Raw genomic sequence first — 25,669 nt, forward strand, 5'->3', positions numbered from 1 at the left:
TTCGCTGTCAAAGTAATCGACTTTGCTTCTGTTCGCTTTAGTTGCACCTCTAAATAATGAATCACTCAATTCAAACAGAAAAAGGGAAAAAGGCAGTCTGTGTGGGTGAAACCTCATGTGCCATATCAAAAGGTTTCAAACCAAAATAAATAAACTAACTCGGTGCCTGTGAGGCCTGTTTCTGTTTTTGTCATTCTGGTCACAGGCCTTTCTCTAAACTGCTATAAGATGTGACGCTGTGGGACTCATTTATTGTAGAAAAGACAGCTTTACTTTCAGCTCTCTTTCATAAACACAGAGATAAACTAAACATGTGAGTCATTGGGTGTCGAGGGGAATATTGAACTTCTCTACTTTACTTGCCTTGACTTTAGTACATATTTATTGTTGAGCCAGATTTCCTGTTATTCCCATTCTGAGTTTGTTCAGGACAAATTGATTATTTTCATTCTCAGGACAAGACCAGAGTAGTGTCTCCTATCATTGATGTCATCAACATGGACAACTTCCAGTATGTTGGAGCCTCGGCCGACCTGAAAGGAGGTACGGTGCACACGATGACGTTCTGTGTGTTTTGGTACTAGAACCTCTAATACCTGCCGTTCTACTTTATTAACAGTTTTCACTTGAGGCTGTTGTGTCTTTTTCTCACACACAGACACACTCCTGCTAAGTACACACACAGCATGTTTAGTTTGACCGCTTACTGCACATCAACTGTGTCTTCCACACTGCATGCTAAGTGAACTGGATTTGTATTGAGAGAATTACTTTTTTTTCCCCCCTCCTTTGCTTTCTAGTATTACAACTTTATACTGTACATTGTCAGGTTTAGGAGTTGTACTCTCTGTGCTGACACAGCGACATCAGGCAACTGCCACCTCATCTCAAGGTCATAATTGGAGTTGTCCTTTCGTGTGTGTTGTGTGTGTGTGTGTGTGTGTGTGTGTGTGTGTGTGTGTGTGTGTGTGTGTGTGTGTGTTGTGTGTGTGTGTGTCGTTGTGTGTGTGTGTGTGTGTGTGTGTGTGTGTGTGTGTGCATGTGTGTGTGTGTGTGTGTGGTGTGTGTGTGGTGTGTGTGTGTGTGTGTGTGTGTGTGTGGTGTGTGTGTGTGTGTGTGTGTGTGTGTGTGTGTGTGTGTGTGTGTGTGTGTGTGTGTGTGTGTGTGTGTGTGTGTGTGTGTGGTGTGTGTGTGTGTGTGTGGTGTGTGTTAATGTCGTTAGGTTTTTGACTGGAATTTGGTGTTTTAAATGGGACTATATGACTCTGTATCAGAGACGAGCCAGACAAAGCAAACCCATCGCTCCCATTAAGTAAGTCATTCACACTCACACATCCACTCCAGTGATCATACACGACAGACACACTTTTGTTTGCCAGTTTCCACTACTCCTACTGATCTCGCTCTTTTCCTTGCTCCATCCACCTGCCCCCTCTCTTCTCTGCCCCTGCAGGACTCCAATGATAGCAGGGGGTCCTATTTGTCATGGATAAAGATTACTTTGATCTGCTGGGAAAGTATGACATGATGATGGACGTATGGGGAGGAGAAAAACCTTGGTGAGTGCTGCTAAAGTCTAAATGCAAATTCAGTTGAGTCACAATGGAGCATGAAGTCAGTAGAATAACCGTAGTCAGATGATGGTGGTTAGAAGATGAAAATATGCAGATGAATTGTAATTATACAGGTGAGTGAAAGAAACAAAGTGTGATTTAAAAGCGGCAGGTATAGAAAATTAACTGTCAGTCTTTACTACAACACTTCTCTGCTGTAATGTGTTGCACCCTAACTGTCTCTGAATTCCCGACTATCTGCTTCTAAACATGATTGATGTGACAGGAGTTTTTACCAGAGGCATTAAAGAAATAGTCTAACATTTTGAGAAATGCAATTTTGAACCTGCTTGCAAGAGTTAGATGATAACATTGACACCAGAGGTCTCATGTCTGTACTTTTAATATGAAGCTGCCGCCAGTTAGCTTAGCACAAAGACTGGAAACCATGGAAACAGCTTGCATGTCTTTGTATAACAGTAACAAAATACGTGCACACTTTAACACGAAGCATCGCATTCATATAATCCCACCAAAAACAAAAAGGTTAAAATAACAAGGGGGCTTGTCTTTTTGACTATTTCTTAAGTGCAGGCTGGTAGCACTAAATGCTTCCCTCTGTTTCCAGTCTTAATGCTAAGCTAAGATAAGTGACTTGTAGCTTCGATCTTTTCATCTCACTCAACAAAAAAGTAAATAAGCGTATTTCCCAAAATGTCAAACTATTCCTTAAGTCTTAAACGGGCACTTTTGTAACTTCTTTCTTTTGGCTTGAAAAACAACAGATTTTTTGTGATGCGTCCCATGCTGTGATTATTTTGGGTTTGTGTGCAAGAAAATCCTTTAGGAGACTCTTTTACCAAGAAACAACAACTAAATTACTAGACTAGAGTTGATCTTTAGAAAATTACAGTTTTAATGTGGTAATAACTATAGTGCACACAATGGAGATCTTTTGCGAACAACTTAATGAGAAAATAACAGGTGTGTCTCACTGTTGCTTTTGTCTGAATTCAACTGGGAATAATCAAGAATAAAGAAAATGATTCATGCTTCCCTCGAGACGGCACAATGATTCCGAGCTGGATTGACAATGAAGATACTAATTTACTTGTGTGCTCATTTAAACAATATGTATTCAATGCAGACAATGTTGGAGAGGGAAGCTTACTATCAGCAGACAAAAACCTTAATGAGGTGCAGACGTCCTGAGTTAACAACCCCACAAGACGTCTACATACTGCTCATAATAATCCACTGTGATATTATTATAGAAACAGTTTGTTGGAACGTGTGTGTGTGTGTGTGTGTGTGTGTGTGTGTGTGTGTGTGTGGTGTGTGTGTGTGTGTGTGTGTGTGTGTGTGTGTGTGTGTGTGTGGTGTGTGTGTGTTTGTGTGTGTGTGTGTGTGTGTGTGTGTGTGTGTGTGTGTGTGTTTCAGAAATCTCATTTCGTGTGTGGCAGTGTGGTGGCAGTCTGGAGATCATCCCCTGTAGCAGAGTTGGCCACGTCTTCAGAAAGCAGCATCCATACACCTTCCCTGGGGGCAGCGGGACTGTGTTTGCAAGGTAACACACACACACACATGCACACACCATTACTAAAGAACAGTATGTCCCATTCACACATGTTGCATTGCTGCTATATTTGTTTAGTGTGTACTGGATATCTAGTGCGTCCTCAATATTAGAAAATGTAGAGCTCTGATGCATGTCACAACATAGTCAGTGAACAGTAGTAATGGGAAACTTGATCCATGGAAAGATATGGATCTCTGCTTTGAAACTGTCTCCAACCACAAGTAACCACCCTGGAAAGGAGCTCGACAAATTACGATTTGATTACGAACGTCAACAAACGAATAACAGGGAATTTAAAGTGGCTGCGGTTCCCCGGCTTCCACATAGCACGGTGGAGCAAACAAGAAATGAAGGGCGTCATAAACCAACATGGTGGAGTATCTTTGGAATTAGCTCACCTGGATATTAAGTTGGTGTCTGAAATAGTCACTCTGAGATGCTGAGGGACATTTCTGATGCCAGCTGCAGATGAAAATGACTGAATGTTTCCTGACGGCTAGTAACCAACAGTAAAGTAAGAACAACTCTTTAAACCACTAACATACTGAGGTCATTCTTCTGAATTGTGAATGGACCCTAAGCTGGATGAATCCAATCCTGTGCATATAAACTTCAACATTAGATCAAACCGTCTCAGAGCGTATTATATCGAGCTGGCTGTCGATGTGGCTCTGCCATTTCAGCTAAGGTCTTAAAAGTAGTTGCATAGCCCTTTCCCACATTTCCAAATATAATGTATTAATGGGTGGAGCGGCGTTCTCTTGTATCAGCCTCAACAACAGTGACTCGCCATGCAGAGCAGCTTCATCTGTGCTTTGAGGCTGCTTCAGTTCATCTTCTTGCCCTTCAGTCTTGAATAAAGGCTGAAAGCCTCCACTGGCGGTGACCCTGTGGAGCTACGAGACGGCGCCTGTTCTGCCTGCTTGGATGGCTTTAGAGTTGTTCTGAGAGCAGTAATTCCTAAATATAAACTTCAATACAAAGACTTCTGCATAAGGTGACACTAGTTGCATGCTGAAAATAGTAAATACTGTCGGGGTGACGGCCCCACCATCAGAATTTTGAGTTTACTGATGTTCAGATGCCAGTGTTGATGTTTTTGGGGTCTTTTAGTTTAGTAAATGGATGTTGTAAACATCTGGATATTCATTCAGGCAAAACTACGCCTCAATGTTTGAAACTGAGACATTCACTGGACCAGACGTCACTGTGTTGATGAATCATTACATCCGCTCTGAGTAACAAAACACAGTTTCAGTGCTGGCTTGTTAGTAAGAATTAACATTTTCTATTGATTACACTATAGTCAGTTATTTGTCTTGTGCCACAAACAAAAGCAATGCACGCAGCTTCCCTTAAACGTGTGTCACCACAGTGCCTCGCCCTTTACTTGTCTATATTTATGACGAATCCCGGATCATAACACCTGTCAGTCTTTGCAGTCACAACTTTTTCAGATGTTGTCAGCTGTCTCATGATGTACTATTAATAAAGATAAGAGCTGGAACTAACAATAATTTTCATCATCGATTTAATCTGACAATTACTGTCTTGATTAATCGTTTGGTCTAGAAACTGTCCGACAATGTCTATCGCAATTTAACAAAGCCTAAGTTCACGTCTTTGGATTGCTTGTTTTGTAGAACTGGCAGTCGAAAACCCAAAGATCTTCCATTTATCATCAGTAAAAACAAAAAAAGCATCAAATCAAAACTACTCAAACATCAAATTGTGATTTATTCTGTCCTCGACCTAAGAAATATTTAGTCAACTAACTTAGTTTCATGAAATTAAGACATTCAGCATGGAAAATGCATTACAAAATGGCTAATCTTAGACGACTAAGGCCAAACCAACAGCAGCCCCCCACAGCTCCCAAGCAACTTTGTCTCAGTCCGCCATGAACCATTCTCTTAAATCGGCCTCTCTGTCCCTGTTCTTCCTCTCTGTCTCATTCTCTTCTTCTATCTCTCTCCTGCTCCTCATATCTTCTCACCTACTCTCGGTTTAATGTCTCTTTTTTGCTGTCTTCCATCACACCTCTCCCCATTATCTTCCTGTCCATCCCTTCCCCTCATATTTCTTTTCCCACCTGTCTCTCAGGAACACGAGGAGAGCAGCAGAGGTGTGGATGGATGAGTTTAAAAACTTCTACTATGCTGCCGTCCCCTCAGCGAGAAATGTCCCCTACGGAAAGTAAGTACCATGAAGTATGAGCCCCACAGGAGTCGGACAGCATAATGTAGCTGGATCATAAAACTACAAAACCAGCCATGTGAATGGGCGTATTAATTGGATTGCCAATTAGCAGCATGTCAGCTGTGAAAGAAGTCAGTTACTCCTTTCATTAAAGTGACATGAGGTAGTAAATCTGGCTTAAAAGAAGGAAAAAGTCCAAAGACTGACGTATTATTTGACGCACGTCGGGATTTGTGTTAGATTGTCAAAGCAAAATAAAATTATGGACATGCAACGCATTGTTAAAGAGGAGCCAGGATCCATAATAACCAGGCTAGTTATCGAGGGTTTAGTCATGCCATGCAGGACCCTTGTTGTATTCTTAATCTTCTCCATGATCGTTTTTGTTTTTCTACTTTATTATACTTTTATCTGTTGGCCAGCTGACCGCTGCTCTGTGGCTTTTTGCCCTTTTTCCATTTTTCTCAGAATAGGCCACACAACAATAAGTCCTCACATCCATGCAGTGCAGCTGGACTAAGATAACAATGCTCATTTTGTGACCTTGTGGAACACTCTTGTCATCTCCCTCCAGTGCCAGCCGAAGCAGTTATTTTCCCCTCGGTCTCCACTATCTGCCCTAACAGAGAGGCTGTAACTTAATCTCTCTCTCTCTCTTCTCTTCTCCTCTCTCTTCTCCTCTCTCTTCTTCTCTCACTCTCTCGCTCAGTATCCAGAGTCGTATGGAGATGAAGAAGAGATTAGGATGCAAGCCATTCAAATGGTACCTGGAGAATGTCTACCCTGAACTGCGGTAAGAAAATTGGAGCGTATAATATGATATTATGAAATAAGACTTAAATGGCATTTAAGAATACCTCCCACCTGAGTTTCAGTAATACAAGGGCTTGGTTTGAAAGAGGCCACAGCTCTGCCATGAGTTTCTGAGTGACTGTGATCTCCTTTGTGCTCTGATCTAATGTTTCATGCTTTAATAAGACTCAGGAATGACTGACACTAATGACTAACCCATACGAGCAATTATGCCTCTGGCACATTATTAAATTTTGTCTGGTTTGCAATTTTTCACTTGTATGAATGAGATTAATAATGTATAAATGTAACCTATCTTAATAATGTCTGATGTAATTAGGTTGTATTCTCCTATTTGTCAGAAGAAAATGGTACCAAAACATTGTTCTCTCCATTTAGCTCACCCTACTTCTGTCCTCTTTGGTGTTACCTTCCATTATACACTATTACATAATGAAGCCTTAATATCTTTACAGATTGGATACAGTCATGATAGAGTAATAAACCTGTTAACAACACTGTTTGTGTGTGTTCAGAGTCCCAGACCACCAGGACATAGCATTTGGAGCGTTGCAGCAGGGAGGGAACTGTCTGGACACCTTGGGTCACTTTGCCGACGGTGTGGTCGGCGTCTACGAATGCCACAACGCCGGAGGAAACCAGGTAGCGTTACTTCGACGACACACACAGGTCAGCTTGTCAAATTGTTTGCTCTAAAGACACCTTGGTGGTAAGTGGTGGCACTACTGTTGAATGTGGAGGATTTACAATATGTGTGTGTGTGTGTGTGCATAGACTTGTATTTGTGTCTGCAGTTTCTCAAATAGTCCCTTTCTCAAAATAGAATGACAGGCGTAGTGAGTTTTCTTACTTGGGAAGACTGGAGTCACATAAAGTTAACAGGTTTACCCCCATCATACTTGCATTATTGCAAAAAAAATCGAGCTTGAAATTAATAGACGCTCTTTTTAATTGGACATGTAATTGACAATGCAGCTCTTTAGGCAATATTCGAGGAGGCATGTCTTGATGCTCACTAATAATTATTTCTGTGGGTGTCAGTTATGCTGTAGAGGACAATATGACACAGATACCGACATAAAGTTACCCAACCTCTATTATCTATTGCAGTTTGTTAAATCAGTGCAGGCTGTAAGATAAAACATCAGATATTTTGATTAGATTGGCCACGACTAGGATCATTGCTAGCACAGGACTTCCCTAACCCCAGTATGTTTGCATGCAGGAGTGTGTTTATACTAATGTTGTTATTCTTGTTTGTAAAGGAGTGGGCCCTGACCAAGGACAAGTCAGTCAAACACATGGACTTGTGTCTGACTGTTGTGGACCGAACGGCTGGCTCCCTCATAAAACTACAAGCCTGTCGAGAGAACGACAGCAGACAGGTAAAAATACACACTTTGCTTGGACTGTTTACCAGAGCTTTACTCTCACCTGCTCATGTCGTGACATTGTTGTGTATCACCAGAAATGGGAGCAGATTGAGTCCAACTCCAAGCTTCGTCATGTGGGCAGTAACCTCTGTCTGGACAGCCGCAGCGCCAGGACGGGCGGACTCACTGTGGAGGTCTGCAGCCCGAGCCTCAACCAACAGTGGAAGTTCACCCTCAATTTACAATCATAGGGGGCGCTACCAACCCCAGAAGAGCTGGATAGAGACACCAATAGACTCTGAAACACGATAAAGAGATGGACACAGACTTGAGGAGAAAGACCAACTTGATGGATAAATGGATCCTTCTCGCTCCTCCTACTCCTCCTCAGAGGTGCAGCCAGTCGTCTATACACCTCTCCCCCACCCTCACCCCTCCCAAGATAACCAAGAGCCACACCTACTGGGGGAGGGACTTGTAGACCATAATGGAGTAAACAGGAAACTGACTGTTTTTGGTGGATGGATTGTGACAGTGATGATCATAATGAGGATAAACGCGATGAAGAGGCTTTCCATCTAAACTACATACCTCAGTGTTTTTTCATTGATGGTTCCAGAGGCTAATTTTGTTCTTTTACTTTCTTTAATGCTGGTGAGGTAGAACTCTTTTTACTTTGTAATTATTTTATTTTATTATTAATATTTTTTATTTCTTGCTGTTAACTCTTTGCGAAGGTTTCGTAGGAGTTTTCTTCGTTCTTGAAAGAATGGCTCGAGCTCGGGCCGAGAGCGAGAGTCTGTACCGGCAGATGGAGGCTTCAGGTTGTGATTTGGGTGAGGTTTGGGTGTGGAGGGACGTGAAGGGAAGAAATGGACTCGAATCTTTGAGCTGTTCCTTTTTACTCATTTGTTCACAGGATCAACAGAGAAAATAGAGGCAGAGGGGAGAGAAGAATGCTGTGATTTCTGCTTTAATTTCTACACAGTTTTTCTACAGCTTGTGTCTTGGGGCGGGGGTCCAGGGAATAGCTTCTCTGCTTTGGATGTGGCCTGACATCGATTTGGTTTGGCCGACCAGGAAGTGTCTTGAAGCCACCCCTCAGGATTTACTGTTTGTCGTCCGACTGTAGCACTGGCTGCCACAGTATCTTCACTTCTACACCATTATGTCTCTAAAGAAACAATACACAGAAAAAAAATCTCTTAACAAAAATCTCTTTTTTGTTGTTTACTTTTGTCAAAAAAAGATGGAAACCAAATTTCAAATGGATGTTTTTGTGTTTCAGGAATACCAGATGAGTGATTAAAAGATTTTTTTCTTTACTTACTCTCGCTGCTCTCTAACTGCTCCCTGTGGAGCAGCTCAGTTTATACATCTTCTTTTCCTGCACCAATATATTTCTTTGCCTGTGTCTAATATTGCCATTGTAGGAAGGTTACGGTCTAACAATCACACCCAAACAGGAGTCAATGTTGCAGCTTTTCCCCTAAAGGTAAACGGGGTGTTGCAAAAGGATAATTGTAACATTTATAATACACTTTCAACATTCACCTGCCCGCTCTTGCATGGCAATAGAAGGAAACACTAGCGCTAATATGTGGCTACTATTTCGACACGGTCCCACTTGTTGACAAGAGTAAAACCTTGCTTATTCCAGTCTGTGAACAGATATGCAAAAAGAAAACGGTTTTCTGGCTGTAGTCAAACTGCAGGAAATGTGCATGCACATGTGTTCTGAAAAGCTCCTTCTAGCTGCATGCATCAGCTCCCACTCGGTTAGAAGTGGTTCCCATCAACATGGTTTTTTCTTTCTTCATTGGCCTGTTCGATGAGCCATCTGTTTAGAAGTTTGAAACTGCAATAAACAAGGTTTTACTGTTTGTCCTCACTCTGTTCCTGCTAGAAGTGAGCAGGTTTTTCTGATGGCACTAGCAGGACTGCGCAGTTGTGGCTGATACACAGTACCAATAAGAACACTTCTCATTGGTAAGATTTCAGTGTCCCCAAACAGCATTGTGCCACGTTTTTTTGTTCCCTCAAAGGGTTACTGATACCATTTATCTGTTTGCTATAATTCATCACCTGATGCCTGCTCTGCATCTTTGCAACACTAGTTTTTCCTGGGCTTCAACATGGGTTTGTCTTAACTGCTATGATCCTCTGTATTGTTAGTCAAGGATGGTGTAGTTTGATGAAATTGGTTCTGATTAAATTTGGAGCGACTCATCACTTGGCAGCGACGAACACTAAACATCTTTGACTGGATATACAGAAATGGCTTATAAAAACCACGTAATCTATTTCTGGGTTTATTTAAGTAAGAAGTTGCAGCCTCAAGTGTTCTTTAATGTCAAATATCCTCGCTGTTTTTCAATATGTCTCTCCATCTCTCACATTTCCATCTTTACCTGTAAATGATTTCTTTGATTTACTGTGTTACTGAAACTGACAAAGACAGCTGTTCATGCTTGATGTGCTGTCTGATACTTTTTCATTCTCTGTTCCATCACTTTGTTAGTTTGTTTATTTGCCATTGTGTTCCTTGTACCTGATGTTTGCCTTGTCTTGAACATTCACATGACTTTAGGCAGAGTTCGCGGAGTTGAGACTGCAGCTGGTTGAAAAGCCTATCCTGTGACTTGACAGGCCGGTACGATGAGGCCAGAACCGAGGGTGAGCCTGGATGTGAGGAACGTTCCTGTAGACATGGTGACCAGACTCAAGGGCCCAAATCTGATTTACGCCTTCAGTTAGATTGTATGTGAAGCAGGAGGTGGAGTTTCCACTGAGAACTGGAAATGTGTTTTTGTTTGTTTGCCATTCTTTTGAGAAACTGCAGAAAAATTATGAAACACTCCACTGTCTTAATTTCTTAAGAATGTTGCAAATCACTAATTTTAAAAGCTGATTGATATGTATGGTATACATGTTCTTCAATTTAGCATCCAACCAGTATTTGCAGTCACATCAGAGGCTTTGGTGAACAACGGCACATGACACACACATGTTGTAGATCAAACAGCTGTTTGAGCCTAATGGGTGTAAACTTGATGCTGATTTATAGGGCAGGTCTGAGGTTTAGGGTTTCTTCATGTCCGTTGGGTGTACTATGATTTTTTTTATTAATTATTCCTTTACGTCCCCTTGATATTTTAGATAAGGGTTTGTCAGGACCTGACCTGGTAATGGGGTACATACACAAATGTTGGCTCCTAACTTGATTTCTTTTTGACATCAAACTGTTTGGCAATTCTCTAGTCTTAACATTTGTCATCAAATTTTGATGCCTAAATGTTCTTGATGAGAACCTCATACTAGACGGTCTTAGTTTTCCAAGTCCCTTGTCCCTGTTGCGTTTCTTTTGTGTGGAGTACAGCGCCCTCTATTGTAACACTTTGTGTTAATCAGTAAAGAACCAGAACAGGAAAGAAAAAGGGTCTCAAGGTAGTAAATATCTGATGCATAAAGCACAACTGAGAGTTTCAGACCTTTTTTTTGTCTTGGTTCTTTCTTGTCATTCAACTGTAAACAGGCAGTACAAACTGAGCAAGCATGAGAACCAAACTGCACACAGCTGAGAAACCATGGCATGTCTGCTACAACGGTTCAGATATGTCTAAATCATTTAATTTTTAAACCAATCTTATTCTTGTGAAGTTGAAAAGATTGCTATTTTACTTTTTATTATTTATATGTTTTGCGCAGAGGAAATTACTGTAATAATGAAGTAGTCCAGCGCCTCGTTTTGATTGGATTATTAAATGTTTACATCTTTAGCACAACGTGCCAAAGTTTTCCTTCCGGTTCTCTGTGTGAAGAAGAATGAAAAGGGTTAAAAGTCTTTGGAAATGCAGAATGAGACGCAGAGAACTCTTTGCACATTGGCGGATCATATATGTTGTGTATTTCATTCTTCTTCCATGTCTCAGTTAGACCTGCAGGACATGTGAGGACATCCCTTAGCTGCTGATCTGATGTCCATCTTATATACGGGCGTCTTCATCAGCATTAAAAGGGGACGTATAACTGAACACCAGTCAGTGAACAAGAGCGTCTTCCCCGCTGAGCCTGTACTGTTCTCCATACTCATTGTGTTTTGAAGGAAAACAATCAATGGCTTAATTTGATGGACTTTAACAAGAAAGGAGGTGTAAAGGTCAAGCTTTGTGTTTCCCTAAAATCAAGGAGCATAGTTTTTTCATGATTTGTCCTAACAAGAGGTATGTCTTCCCCCTTCAGTCCACCTTAAATCCCCTTTTAGGATTAACAGAAGAGCCCTCTCTGATACGTGAAAAGCCCTGCTGAGACATCCGGCTCAGAACTGCTTAAGCTCCTCCATCTTTTGCTACTAGTGACTGTAACGTTGTGTGTGTGTGTGAGTCGGGATATGAGAGAAACTTTACACGCACATGACACAAAATACTGTACAAGTCTCATCAACCAGTCAAGATGGATAAAAAGGTGAAATATTAATCAATGGTTTAAAGGGGTGATTATGTGTTTTATAAGAGGAGAGTGGCTCCTTTGAACGACAGTGGTGGGGGATATGGCACGAGGGGTCACACATGTAAAAGTGTATATTTTTGTATATACCTACATCAGTGTGTGTACAGTATGTACATATTCACAGTGTACTCGGCTGCAGTTCCTAGTTTTGTTGTCAGACTGTACAGCGCTTCTAGCTGTTCCGTTTTATAGATACTGCAGAAATTCAACTTTGAATGAGGATAAATGATTAACTTAAATAAATGCATTTCTATATAAATATATATATAAAAACTGAACAGTGTCGAGTATTTTGGTTCGCTTCAGTGGTCAATGGTGGGAGCTCACGATGGATGCTGTACAAAAACACAAACATACCCAGAGAATATTTTGACGCGTCTGTCAAATATCGATCTGGTTTGGTTCTTATGAGTGAATGGCAGCCTAACGTCCAAACGTTATGTGTTAATTCTGCAGCATTATGGGCCTTATAAAAACCATGGTAGACCAATTAATTAATTAATTACATGGCATCATATTGTGGTCCTCATGCCCACATAATACACTGTACACTATTCTGTAATGACTAATCTAAGTATCTGCTAAGCCCTAAATATGAGAACAATTCAGTTGGGTAATATTACCTCTGGAAGAGACGCTTTACTGGGCAAAAGCAATATAGTTAATGTGACACATTTATAGTGCATTGTGAATTTTTGGTCCCAAATAGTGTTTTGTACCAACTGGAGAAGACCAGCTGTGGTTCTGTACCGAATCAGGTTGTTCCTCTGAGATAACATGAAAAACCAACGTATGTGGACATCACTTTATGTAATTGTTCAACATGTCTTTTTCCATGCTGCTATAACAGTTTGCACTCTTCTGGGAATGTTTTCCAAAAGACTTGGTAACCTGGCTGCAGAGATTTGCCTCATATGTGCATTAAGGTTGGACACTGATGTTGGGCAAGGCCTGACTCCCAGTCAGTGTTCCAGTTCATCCCATAGGTGTTGGATGACAACACTAACACTATAAACAATTTTAATATGTTATCTAGATTGAAGATTCTGCTGCTGGAAGCAGCAGCCATGGGCCCCAGAGCCAAGATAAGACTCAGGGCCACACAGTATTTAGGACAGAAAAGTATTGCATGTACTTAAGTACAACTTCCGTGTGTGCCATTTTAGTACAAAAAAGTACACTTAATATATTAAAGTACAACTTACGGTACACTGTAAATTACACTTTAATATACTAGTATCAAAATAGTGTATTTTAATTTAGCTTATTTACTTATTTAATACACGTTGAGTGTACTAACCAAATGTGGAAGGTTAAGTACAAAAAAGTATACTTAGTACACTTACATTTAATGTACTTAAGTGTATTTTTTTTCCACCTGGGGTACTAATACTAAATACTACCATAGTTGTCTGCTGTGTCAATTGTTTAACATACTAACATAATAATCCCTATTTACCACTCATGTAGGCTGAAGATGACAGAGACAGGGATAGCCAAGTGCATGATGACACAGAAAGTGAAATCCAAGATTTTGATTATTTCACCAGGCCGAAGTCAGACACATTAGACCTCTTCTTCCATTTTCACCGCCAGCAGAAGACAGACAAGGCTGTAGTGCAGACATACACATAGGTTGCGCTGAGGCATATTTCCTCAGATCCTCAAGAAGCACGATCCAGGACCTTCTCATGGGACCTCAGATGTCGCTTCACAGAGAGCAAGTCCGCAGGAGGCGACAAGTGTTGGAGCGCATTATAGATGTGATGAAGCTCATCGGCAAAAGAGGTTTGAGCTACAGAGGCAAGCAGGAAGAGACAGCATACACACTTGATGACGACGCCATTGACCATGGTAACTTTTTGTTTTACTGAGAAAGGATGAATTTCTGGGAGAAGGAGAGCAAAGACCCAAGACGCAGACTTCTCGCCTCAATAGGAGAAATGCGCTGGTGGTCCAAAGATGCAGCTGTGACAAAGATGTTTGTCTCTTTTGGAAAGCCAGACGGGGCCCTGTATGTTGATGTCCTCCACACCCTCTCAGCCATTCAAGATAGAGAGACCATCAATGCCACGGCACGAGTCAATGCACAGGGATACATCAGTCAGCTTCTGAAGTATGAGACTATACTTACAACAATCGACTACAGGAGCAGAGTGAGGAGACTGAGCTGGAGGTGGAGACCACTCTGCCACAGAAACGAGGAAGAAGGAAGAAATCCATGCATGGAGAGATGTCCCGAGATGAGGCTGTGACTGATGCCGAAGCATCATACAAGATTGAGGTCCACAATAGAATCATGGACACAGTCGCAGGAAGCATGCACCAGCGTTTCCTCAAGAATGGCACTTTGTATGCTGATCTGGCACTTCTGGACCCGAGAAACTTCAGCCAGTAACATCTTACGCCGATAGTTTCCCAGAGGCACCACTCCAAGAGTTGAGCAAGTGTTTATTGCCATTTGATGACCAAGCAACAGTGGCCGAGTTACAAAACCAGCTCAAAAGTCTGGCATGACAGTGGGATAGGCTGAAGGCATCGGTATTTGAGGAGTACACAACCAAGACAACAGAACCCGGGCCGGAGGATGCTGAAGATGAGGCAGAGATGGTTTGCAGAAAGTGCTCATCTTGCAAGGACTGTCCAATCTGTTGCTACCGAGTTCTGAAGCAGTACAACCTCCTGGCAGATGGATACCACATCATGGGCCGTGCATGCAGGTTCATGCTTACCCTCTCTGTCACACAGGTAGCATGTGAGCAAAGCTTTTCAACGCTGAAATATATCAAAAACAGGCTCAGGAGCTCACTCTCTCAACAGCACCTGGAGGCTTTTATGTTGATGGCTACTCAGACAGATGCTTTGCAGATGTTGGAGGGTGAGAAAATCATAGAATGTTTTGCAGAAAAGAGTGAGCTGCTGCAAAAACTACTCATGTAGTGAGGTAATAATAACACAAGAGTATACTGATATTGTTTTTTTATTACCATGCGACTATAATGCACCTGGGCCGGCAGAGTTAGTTTAAATTCTGTTACTTAACTTATTGTTTTGTTATGCACATTCAACAGCCCTACACACACACACACACACACAATCACACACTCAGCATGCAACACTACTGATACCACTGATGTTCACACCCCATCGTATTTTTTCCATGTGTCCATCCACGCAAATTGGTGGATTCAAATGTTATTAAAAAAAACATATATGATGTCATTTCTTTGTATTCAAAATAATGTTAATAATGTTAAGTGTATGGGTATTTTTTCAGGTAGGCCACTGACTGGTCGATATGTGCGATGCATTGAGTGGGCCGGTCTGACAGTAACTCCCGGGCCCCAGTCCACCCCTGCAGACAGCTAGTGGACAGTGGTGGAATGTAACTACATTTAAGTGTTCCTATATGGTTTGAGAAAACTCCTTAAGATAAATAAACAATTAAAAAAACTCTAACAGTAACAGAACCTAAATGCATTACAAAGCTGAAACTGGTCTGTTTTCTTTAGCAACATACACATCAATGCAAAAGTAATATTAATACAGAAACACCATGTATAATTGTGGAGAGGCACCATTTTACTGCACAATGACTACTTCTCATACCTTTAAGTACAATTGCTAATAATACTTTTACTTAAGTAGGGGTTTGATTCCAGAACTTTTACTTAGTGGAGTATTTTCACTGTGTGATACAAGTACTTCTACTTCATTCAAGGATCAATCCATCAGTAGACCTGCATTCCCTCTTGCTGCACTTTACTATGCACACCGTGTTGACTCCTCTCCAGAAGGGGGCGATGAGAGCTACACCGGACAGAGAGGATCAGAGAAGAAGACGGGACTCGGGACAGAAGCTTGGAGCTCCCAGCAGACGACTCAGGTGGTGCTCGGTATTATCCGAGCGAAGACCCGTCCACAGAACCGTGAACCATGAAGAACGAGGGAATGGAGGGGACGGAGAGGTTCCTGAGCCCGGGCAGTGGCAGAGGCCTGCGGGCGATGAGGCACTTCGCGTTGGGGGAGCTGGTGTTCGCCTGCCCTGCCTACTCGTACGTGTTGACAGTGAATGAGAGGGGAGCGCACTGCGAGAACTGCTTCACCAGGTAACAGTTTACCTTCTCTGACACAGCTGGAAAAACACACACACACCAACGTGACAGTTAACCTGTCTTCAGGCTGGTGTGTTTTATTTGTAGCCGAGCTCAAAGTGGAGCAAACAGGAGCGGCTCATCTTCTCCCCGAGCTAGGCTAGCCTGTGAACCTCTGGACGTCTACCGAGCGGGTGCAGGCATCATTTAAATGGTCAGTGCGGTGAGGCGGATCACCGCACTGACGCTGCTGCGCTACTTTGTTGCGTTCACGTGCAACAGCCTGCCTGGCGGTGTCAAAGAACCATGCTTTCCTAGTGTCTTCCCGATGAGTCTATTAATATGCTAGCATACAATCTTAAAGAGGCTCCTCATAATCACAGGCAGAAGTATTCAGATTTTTACTTGGGTACAGGTAGTACAACAGTGTAGGAACACTCTGGTACACGTATTGCATTTACAATTACACTCAAGTTAAAGGATAAATAATATAGTTGATAAAGGTGGATCTCATTGTATTTACTCTGTACACTGCTGTGTATCATAATTTGTTGACTTATATTTTCTATTAATCTGCAATGCAAAGAGTAATTACAAGTTTACAATTTAAATAAATGTAAGGGAGTAAAAAGTACAACATGTCCCTAGTGAAGTATGAATTAGCATACAATGAAATTCTTGAGTACAGAGAACAAATACCTTGTATTTTTACCTAAATACTTGAGTAAATGTACTTACTACTGATCATAGGTATTGTGCTCATTCAAAGGAGCACTTTCATACACACGTGCCTCCTTCTCGAGCTGCAGTTAAGGTTTTTAGAGCAGTGAAAGGTTATGGTGCTAATTATAGTTGTCCATGTGTCTCGAGAGTGAAGGAGCCAAGAGATGAGAAGGCCAGGGGTGCATGTGTGTATTGGGTGGAGGGCGTGTGTACATTTGCTCATGTACAGTCAGAAACACGCGGTCTCTTTTTGTAATAGAGTTCTTTAATCAGACTTCTTTTGACAGGAAATGCTTATCGAGTTAGCGAGGAATGTAATTGGAAAGTCTTCTTCTCATGCACATGGAGTGATTACGAAATAAATTAACTAATTAACTTCTGTTGGTGTTTGAGCTTATGTTTTGCGTCTCATTGACCGTCAGTTTAATAAATAAATAATATATTATTTAATATAATAAATATACCTTGTATCTAAATATAGTGGGACAAGAGTTATGTCAGTAAAAAAAGTTACATTTAGTTCCACGTAAATCAAGTGAAAAGCATCAGCTAAAGATATCTCTCCAGATGAAGATGTACATCCTGTTATTTCATGCAGATAAATACTATTAAATCCTACTGACAAAATGTTCCACCGGTGCACTGATCTCACTTGTAATGGAGGAACGTTTTGTGTCTTCATGTCATTACAGGAGAGAAGACCTTTTTAAGTGTGGCAAATGTAAGCAGGCCTACTACTGCAATATTGACTGTCAGGTAAGAGTCTTTTCTGCACTTTCATGGAGGTCTTGTAGTTGTTGCGTGCTAGTATGTGTGCCATTTGATCTTATTCCTGCTATTTTCCAATTGAAGGACAAAGAGAATTAGGATAGGCAAAGACCAAGCCTGATTATTTTTAGACTTTTCTGACTTATTTTTGGATGTCTCAGTGAGTCTTTTGTTTGCATCCATACGTGTAGCGACTAAAGAGGAATATTTTGCTTCACCGGTACCATAGTACATTCTATTGTTCTTGTGACCCACCTTGGGACATTGGACCACAAATTGAGAACCACCCCAGCAGAGAAAAATGCAGGAGGCAGCCAGCAAGAGACAAAGGGGATCACGCGGTCATGCTGCTGTTGCTATGACAATTTGTCTGTTCTGCCTCTGTCGAGTTTTAGTTTTCATGCCACAAAACACACTCGGTCCACTGCAGTAAAACTGAGGTTTCTTCTTGTGTACGTGTGAGATAGAGGGATATAATGGGATACGTGTGGCAATAATTGATGGATGATTTGCTTTGCAATGATGAAGTAATTCATCATCCATTGTGTTCATGATATCTTTTCTTCTCACATTCTTGCTTTTTGTCTCCCTCATGTATTGTCCTGTTGAATGGGATCACTTGCTTTAATATTGGAGGGTTTACTAATTGTGTGTGTGCGTGTGTGTTTATACAGAGAAGCGATTGGTCCATGCATAAGCTGGAGTGTGTAGCTATGTGTGCCTACGGGGAAAACTGGTGTCCATCAGAGACTGTCAGACTGGTGGCTCGAATCCTCATGAAACAGGTAAATGTTTAAACATGACATGTGATAATGTGAAGGTTAACACAAAGTTCAATACATTTAAACAAACGTGGCTGGCCTGCTAAGGTAATTTTATGAGCGAGACCATATTTTATGCAATCAACCAGCTGTGAGCTGCAAGGACATAACTCATCTCAGTTTCATTTGTATGTATTTGCATGAGTAGTGTCATAGGATTATCATGGTGTCATGTTTTTGCTAGTCATGTATTACTGTTCAGAAAGGTAATATCAGCTTTGGCCACAAATATCAACAAAACTCTACTTTTGCAATGTCAACATGTTGCTCATGAAGCCAGTGCTGCCGTCAACCCTTTGTGCTCAGCAGCTGCCGTACTGGTCAAGCGTTTTAATGACTTCTTAACTGGCCTGAAAGTCATTAACAAAACCATTTGCTATAATAAAATAAATGTTGAGAAAGGAAACTTATGTTATTTCTTTTAATGTTCATGACTTTTTGACTAAAATGACTCACGTTGCAGAGAGTCACAACAGAGCGCACCCCTTCAGAAAAGCTGCTACTGCTCACAGAGTTTGAATCCCGTAAGTAGATGTGTGTGTGTGTGTGTGTATATATATATATATATATATATATATATATATATATATATATATATATATGAATAAATAAATACATGAGCATGTATGTTTGGTTGCATCTGTGTGCATTTTTAGTTACACAGTGTGTAATTTTTCTATGTCTATTAATATCCTCCGCTGTAGCCTCCAGTCCTGATTCTGTCTCATTTTATTAACTCAAAGTCTGCAGAGCTCTGGGATTTAAATCCCAAGATTCTGGGTGCTGTAATTTCATGTTCTCTACCCTCCTTTAAAAACTGCTGCCACTGTGCCCTTGAGCAAGGCACGCAGCCCTCCTCTCTAGGAAACTGAGAAACTCTGAAAAGTTAACATATTTACTGCTTAAATACTAAATTACTAAACCAAATACTTAATCGGCCCAGATTTAGCAACAAAGAAACTAACATTTCAAATGTATACTGTATGTATTGTACTCATATACTGTAAATTGATAAGAGTGTATTTGTCAAAACACACAAAAACAAGTCTGCTCCATGTAAGTGAACACAAACTCTATTCTCTGCTCCATTTGGTATTATCATTTAGTCTGAGCTGTTGTTTCAGAGGATTGTCACCGAATTAACCTTCACACCTGTCTCATGCACACAGTGGCCAGTTGCTGCCTGCTGCCACCAGAGAGAGAGAGAGAAAACGACACATGGCTTATAGCAGTGCTATATTCTACACCTGCTGCTAACACTGAATGGTTCTTCTATGAAGCAACAACAATACAAACCATACTGATACAATTCTGGACAAATAGTCAACTTTATGTGTTATCGCTTGTCTTTTATTGGATACCTGTGTCTTTTGTTTTTTGTTGTCTCGTCCTCATTTTCAGTTTAGTAATCCCTCTTCTCTAAAATGGAAGTACTTCCTCCAACACAAACTAAAAGTCTTCACTCCAGCTAGTGGCTCGATAAAGCTCCAATGTTCAGCACAACCAACCAAACTCTCTTTTTGTTCTCTCTCTCTTCCTTTTTGGTCTTCATTCTTTCTATTCAACCCTGTATGTAATTATTGTCTCTTATTCTTTTATTGTCGGTCTTTGATTGCCTTTTCCAGATTTAGATAAGATGGACAGTGAGAAGGACGAGTTGAACCAGGCAGACATTGCAGCGCTGCACCACTTCTACTCCAAACACATCAGTGACCTTCCTGATGAGCAGGCTCTCACTGAGCTATTTGCACAGGTACAACTGGATAACACTACGTCCTTCCCACCTAGAAATCCTCTGATGAAAACATTTCCGTTCCAAGAAGGGTCCAGGATCTTAGGTTGGGTGTGTTCTCTTACTTATGTGATCTGATCCAGGATCTGTATCACACACAAACGCACTGGTCCTGTGTGTTTTTAAGTCTACAGCTCTTTGATCTGATCTGTCTGTCAGTGCTGCTGTCACCTTTCATCTCTGAGCTACGCAAACAGCCTCGTTGGCATCTCATCTCACAGCTACATTTCATCTTCACTACCGGATTTCCTCCTCCTCCGAAATGGAGGGGGTGTTCTAGCACATGTTTGTGGAGGGTCATAATATCATATTACTCACCATGCTGTCACTGTCTCCACCTGTTTGTTTGTGTCTTCCATTATTTCTTACTTGCTCTCTCTCCTTCTCCATGTTTTATTTCCTTTGTGTATCCAGGTTAACTGTAATGGATTCACTATAGAGGACGAAGAGCTCTCCCATCTGGGATCAGCTGTTTTTCCTGAGTAAGTAGTCCATGTCAAGACATCATTGTCATTCAATAGTTCAATCAAATCAACTGATAATGTGTTGCCGTTCCTCCTCCTTTCCTCGGTCTGTCTCCTTACATGCATACTCTTTATTCCTCAGTCTCCTCCTCAGTCCACTTACTTTCCCTCTCTCATTGTTTAGCATTTTTCAATCAAGCTATGTTTTATCACAGTTTTCATTTCAAAATTAGTTTATTAACCTTCTGTGATTCTCCTCCTTCCTTTTCTTCCTTCTAGTGTAGCACTGATGAATCACAGCTGCAGTCCTAATGTCATAGTGACCTATAAAGGCACATTGGCTGAGGTCAGAGCTGTCCAAGAGATCAACCCCGGAGATGAGGTATGTAACCACTGGACTCATCTAGTAACGAAGATGCTTCTCAGTGATAGCAGCTTTTGAGACCACATATAATCATGAAGAAATACAGAAGCTTATTACAGTTATTTTGATTGATGCATGGTTATCTTCCTCTCTCTTTGTAGGTATTCAACAGCTACATAGACCTGCTTTATCCAACAGAGGACAGGAAAGAGAGGTTGTTAGATTCCTACTTCTTCACATGCCAGTGTACTGAGTGCACCTCCAAGTCTAAGGTACTGTTGGCTTGTCTCTCTGAAGCCTGGACACCTTCCATTTTAAATGACTTCATTATATAGCTTGTGGGTCACTTTTATGCATTGTTGATGTTGAGGAATATACAAGAAAATGTCTCATCTGCATCAGTCTGTGCAGTCTGTTTGAGAAATACTGCAATTTCATATCTTGTTTGTGTCTTCACTGTGTCCTCAACAGAACCGATGTGGTGGTGTTGTTGTTGTGCATCTGCCTTTTGTTTGTTTGAAACAATGTCTTACACATTCAAGCAAACCGAGTAGCCGTGTCCCAATTCCATACTACATACTAATATGTGTACAGCATATGCGATTTATATTTAGCAAAGGCTGTGGAAGGTAGACGCTTTGAAGTCTGTCCGAGCCACGCAGTTGGTCTCAACTGTGTGATTTGGATGAGGATGAGAAGGAAATGCACTTTATATTCTACTGTCTGCCGAACGTCCCAATCTGTTGAACATGGCAGAGGAATGTTTATTACAATACGTGTTTACACACAAGGCGTTTAACTTAGCTCTGCTTGGATGCTGAAATGCTGCCACATCAGCAACGGAGGCACTCTGTTGTCAGGTTGTCTGTCTGATATTTCAGGAACGCCTGAAAGAAAATGTCTATAAATGTGGCACAATCGTGCACCTGGACTCAAGGGTGAGCTGATTCGATTGGTGGTCAAAGCTCACTGTGACCTCACAAAACATGTTTTGGGCCATAACTATGACAGTTTCACACAAAGGACTAATGGGATAAAATAAAAAAAATAAAAGTGCTGACCTTTTTGGATGTAAACTGCAACATGACTGGTTAATTTGTGAGTCGGTAATTCATCAACATATGAGAGTGTTGTATGTTTACTTTGTTTATCTGTCAAAATAATCAGTTTGATGCATGTATTCAGTTTCCTTTTGTGTTCTCCTCCCCTGTATGTTGTGTCTTGTACACCCAAACAAGCTTTAATGGTTAAATTAAAAATAAACATAGAAATTAATTTTCCATTCTCTATAGTATCTTCTTTTGACATTAAATAATAACAGACATGTGCCCACAAACAAATTCTAGAATATGTATAATACTACATAATGATCAGGATTGGTGTGTACAGTAGTATGAAATTTGCACTTGGCAAATATTAAAACTGTTATTAAATATATGCAAATATTATTACATTACTCCCATAAAGCTTCAGAGTATCTTGTTACCGGACAACTGGTCCTTATGTCATTCCGCTCCATCTCTTTCCAGGACAAAGCTAAAATGGAGATCAAAAAGCTGAGTTCTCCAACAGAGCCAGAGGAAATCCAATCTATGGTCTACTACGCCAAGAATGTCATCGAGGAGTTCAGGAGAGCCAAACACTACAAGAATATCCTCTTCCTCTGTTTATACTTGTATTGTTCACTTGTTTCTGTTTTCTCACCTTTTTAGTATTTGCACCTTTTCAGTCTGTTAGTTTGTCTAACACTTCCCAGACTACTCTTCTTTCTCCACAAAAGTGTGTCACTATTCCTTCACTCTCTGGCACCCCCCAGTGAGCTGCTGGAGATATGTGAGCTTAGCCAGGAGAAGATGGCAGCTATATTCGCAGACACCAACGTGTACATGCTGCACATGATGTATCAGGCCATGGGTGTCTGTCTCTACATGCAAGACTGGGACGGAGCTATGAGCTACGGAGAGAAGATCATTCAGCCGTACAGGTGAATTGATCCGTGCAGGGAGGCAGTAATTAGAATGTTTACAATGATTACAATAGATAAATTAAATCAATTGTTGAACTATTGTCAGACAATCCCAGTACAGATGTGGTTAATAAAGTATTATATATTATATGCTCATAATATATATCTTTTTTTTAATTTTATTGGCTTCATAGTTTACAAAATACAGTATATTTTATTTTCCCATGAAGTGTTTTCTGTACCAACTTCACTTCAATATGTTGTATTGTGTTCCTTCAGTGAACTTTCACTTGCACTTTCACTAAGTGGTCCACAACAATCTGCCACATTTACTATATCTTATTTATATTGTTGTATTTTGAAGCTGGACATATTTTAAACCTTGGTCGCACTACAAAACCCATGGTAGCATTAATTATCGATTATCTTGCTTCTACTCACATTTACTGCTTGGCATGTTGTATGAATCACATTCTCTCTATAGTGTTCACTACCCAGCCTACTCTCTGAATGTGGCGTCTATGTATCTGAAACTGGGACGTCTGTATCTGGGGCTGGAGAAGAAGACACAAGGAGTCAAAGCTCTAAATAAAGTAAGTTTACAGACATCTGGCCTTTTTAGGTGGCAAAGTGAAGGCAGAAAATACTGCACGCTCTAAAGAAATGGTAGCAGGAGATAAGTACGCTGCAAAAGGCATCTGCAGTCAGAAGTTTAGTGGCAGGAAGTGAGTCAGTTGCTTGTTCATTTGCACTTTGATAACGCCAAAGAACTACTAAAAATGATTTTACAATACATTTTGTTTCTGTCTTCAGGCAGTTGCCATCATGGAGGTGGCTCATGGGAAGGATCACAATTATGTTGCAGAAGTTAAACGAGAAATTGAGGAGCAGAAGTAAACGACGTGCAGCAGGAGAAGCAAAACGATGACAGGGAGAATTTAGGAGGAGCCCTGGATTGAGCAGACTCTCCTAAAGCAACAAACATACACATCACAACTGCATGCCATGCTTCTGACTGCCCTGTGTTTTTTTATCGCCCACTCTTTTTGGTTTGTTTTTCATGCCTTTTTTTGTAGGCAGTTTCTTTTTCCATGTCTACATGTTGTGGGTGAGGAAGACCACGTTTTGTACTTGTAGCAGCCCCGGTGTTAAAAGCAGACACATTAGGAATTACACTTTTTTGGGGTGGGGGCGGGGGGATGAAAATAAAACAAAAGACTTGAATACTTTCTGTGTGCTGAAGCTCATAAAACCCATTGAACATCCTTACTGTTATTTAAAACAAATCACATTAATGGATAAAAGACGATAAAGCTTTCATTTAACAGCTACGCAAAATCCTTTTTCTGATGTAAGAGGCTCAGTTTTTCTTTCCTTGTGAATTCATTCACTGTGTTCTCTCGGCCAAACAACAGACCATGTTTTCATCATCATGTATGTCTTTGTAAGCAGTTGTATTTTCACATCTGGGCCTTCTGTACACACTGGTGAGTAGTTGATATGAAGGGCATTACTTTTTCCCAGCCAATGTATTTTAACAGAGTTTCATGGCTACATTAATTCTTGGAAACTGAAGAAAATGTGATTGACCATGCATCAGGTACTCTGTAGCAACGGACAAGAGAATGCAAATAACTATTCCTGAATGAATAACCAGTCAAGTGATTGGCTTGTCTTACAGTATATTGGCTTGTTTTAAAGAACCAGAAAACGTGATGCATGTTTATGTTATGCATGTGAGGCTTGTTGACCAAAGGGGCCAGAGGTTTAACTGATAGGGAACCAGCTATAATTCTCTATTTGCTGTATATTTTAACGGGTGCTGATCTGAGGCCAGGGTGACTACTAAGTCACAGTGAAGACATTGGTACTGCGACCTGACCGACGATCCTGGGTCAGAGCCCCTATGCTCTCAGGAAAAAGGCTCAACGCTGTAGCTGTTGTTGCCTTTTGTCTTGAAATGCATTATTCTACCTTTTGGGATTTCTTAGAAGCCTTGTAAATCCAGATGGTCATTTCCCTGGGACTGAAATCACTTAAGCAGAGTGGTGGGCAGAATATTAACATGCAGTATAACCTGGTAGGATTACCTTTTACTCGCAGGTGATGCCATTTTTAACTTTATAATCAAAAAGAATGAATGCACCATATCTTAAAAAGGGGAATGCATCTTCCTCTAATCTTTGTTTCAGTGCCACCATCATTTTGCAGTTTTACTTTCAGTTTCAACTATAATATATAGCAACTTATACCAACATGGCAACTCTTAATGTCGTAAAAACGTTTTGACAACAAGGTTGGTCAAATTATGGAAGAGTTGACTGTATTGATTAAAAGAACCCAATCCAAAATCATGAGGATCAGTCACAGGTCGGTGTATAAAGAAATCTAAGACTAAGCATGCAGTGTGTGTGTAAAAGGCTTTAAAAAAGTTATTAACCTGGGCCTTAATCGAGGGTTCTTGTTGCACTCAAATTCTGTATATTATTTGTGATAAAATTATGTCAAAATGATAAACCTGTAAGCATTCTTTACCAGTTTTAGTGGACAGTTGGCCTGCCTGCAGTCTTCAAACCACCAGAGAAACTACAGTCATATCTAATAAGTATGTTTAATGCCTGTAGCTTCTCCCTCTTGTTTACTAGGGATGC

General features: G+C 40.9%; 2 protein-coding genes across 2 annotated transcripts in view; both read left to right on the plus strand.

Moving 5' to 3' along the window:
* galnt2 (UDP-N-acetyl-alpha-D-galactosamine:polypeptide N-acetylgalactosaminyltransferase 2) overlaps positions 1–10,436 on the plus strand; it is a 40,327-nt gene extending 29,891 nt beyond the window's left edge. Inside the window, 11 exon segments of the mRNA XM_034561901.1 lie at positions 456–548; positions 1,223–1,243; positions 1,245–1,312; positions 1,454–1,475; positions 1,477–1,553; positions 2,989–3,120; positions 5,236–5,328; positions 6,041–6,124; positions 6,660–6,786; positions 7,410–7,529; positions 7,613–10,436. Coding sequence (XP_034417792.1) covers positions 456–548; positions 1,223–1,243; positions 1,245–1,312; positions 1,454–1,475; positions 1,477–1,553; positions 2,989–3,120; positions 5,236–5,328; positions 6,041–6,124; positions 6,660–6,786; positions 7,410–7,529; positions 7,613–7,768 — 993 coding nt within the window. The 3' untranslated portion in view covers positions 7,769–10,436.
* A 5,411-nt stretch (positions 10,437–15,847) lies between these two features.
* Positions 15,848–25,550, plus strand: smyd2a (SET and MYND domain containing 2a). Its single transcript, XM_034529414.1, has 12 exons — positions 15,848–16,135; positions 17,536–17,599; positions 18,286–18,396; positions 18,896–18,956; positions 20,058–20,185; positions 20,639–20,706; positions 20,968–21,070; positions 21,214–21,324; positions 22,582–22,702; positions 22,862–23,036; positions 23,503–23,611; positions 23,832–25,550. Exons 1-12 carry the CDS (start codon positions 15,963–15,965, stop codon positions 23,913–23,915), a joined length of 1,308 nt encoding a protein of 435 aa, XP_034385305.1. The 5' UTR covers positions 15,848–15,962; the 3' UTR covers positions 23,916–25,550.
* Positions 25,551–25,669: the final 119 nt, after the last annotated feature.

Source organism: Cyclopterus lumpus, chromosome 3 (assembly GCF_009769545.1).
Source record: "Cyclopterus lumpus isolate fCycLum1 chromosome 3, fCycLum1.pri, whole genome shotgun sequence".
Classification (NCBI taxonomy): Eukaryota; Metazoa; Chordata; class Actinopteri; order Perciformes; family Cyclopteridae; genus Cyclopterus; species Cyclopterus lumpus.

Excerpts from the sequence above, each read along its gene's own strand:
- smyd2a (XM_034529414.1), top strand. The coding sequence starts at position 15,963 with ATGAAGAACGAGGGAATGGAGGGGACGGAGAGGTTCCTGAGCCCGGGC. Across the intron at positions 17,600-18,285 it reads ACTGCAATATTGACTGTCAG|AGAAGCGATTGGTCCATGCA; the intron begins GTAAGAGTCTTT and ends GTGTTTATACAG. Across the intron at positions 21,071-21,213 it reads AGATCAACCCCGGAGATGAG|GTATTCAACAGCTACATAGA; the intron begins GTATGTAACCAC and ends CTCTCTTTGTAG.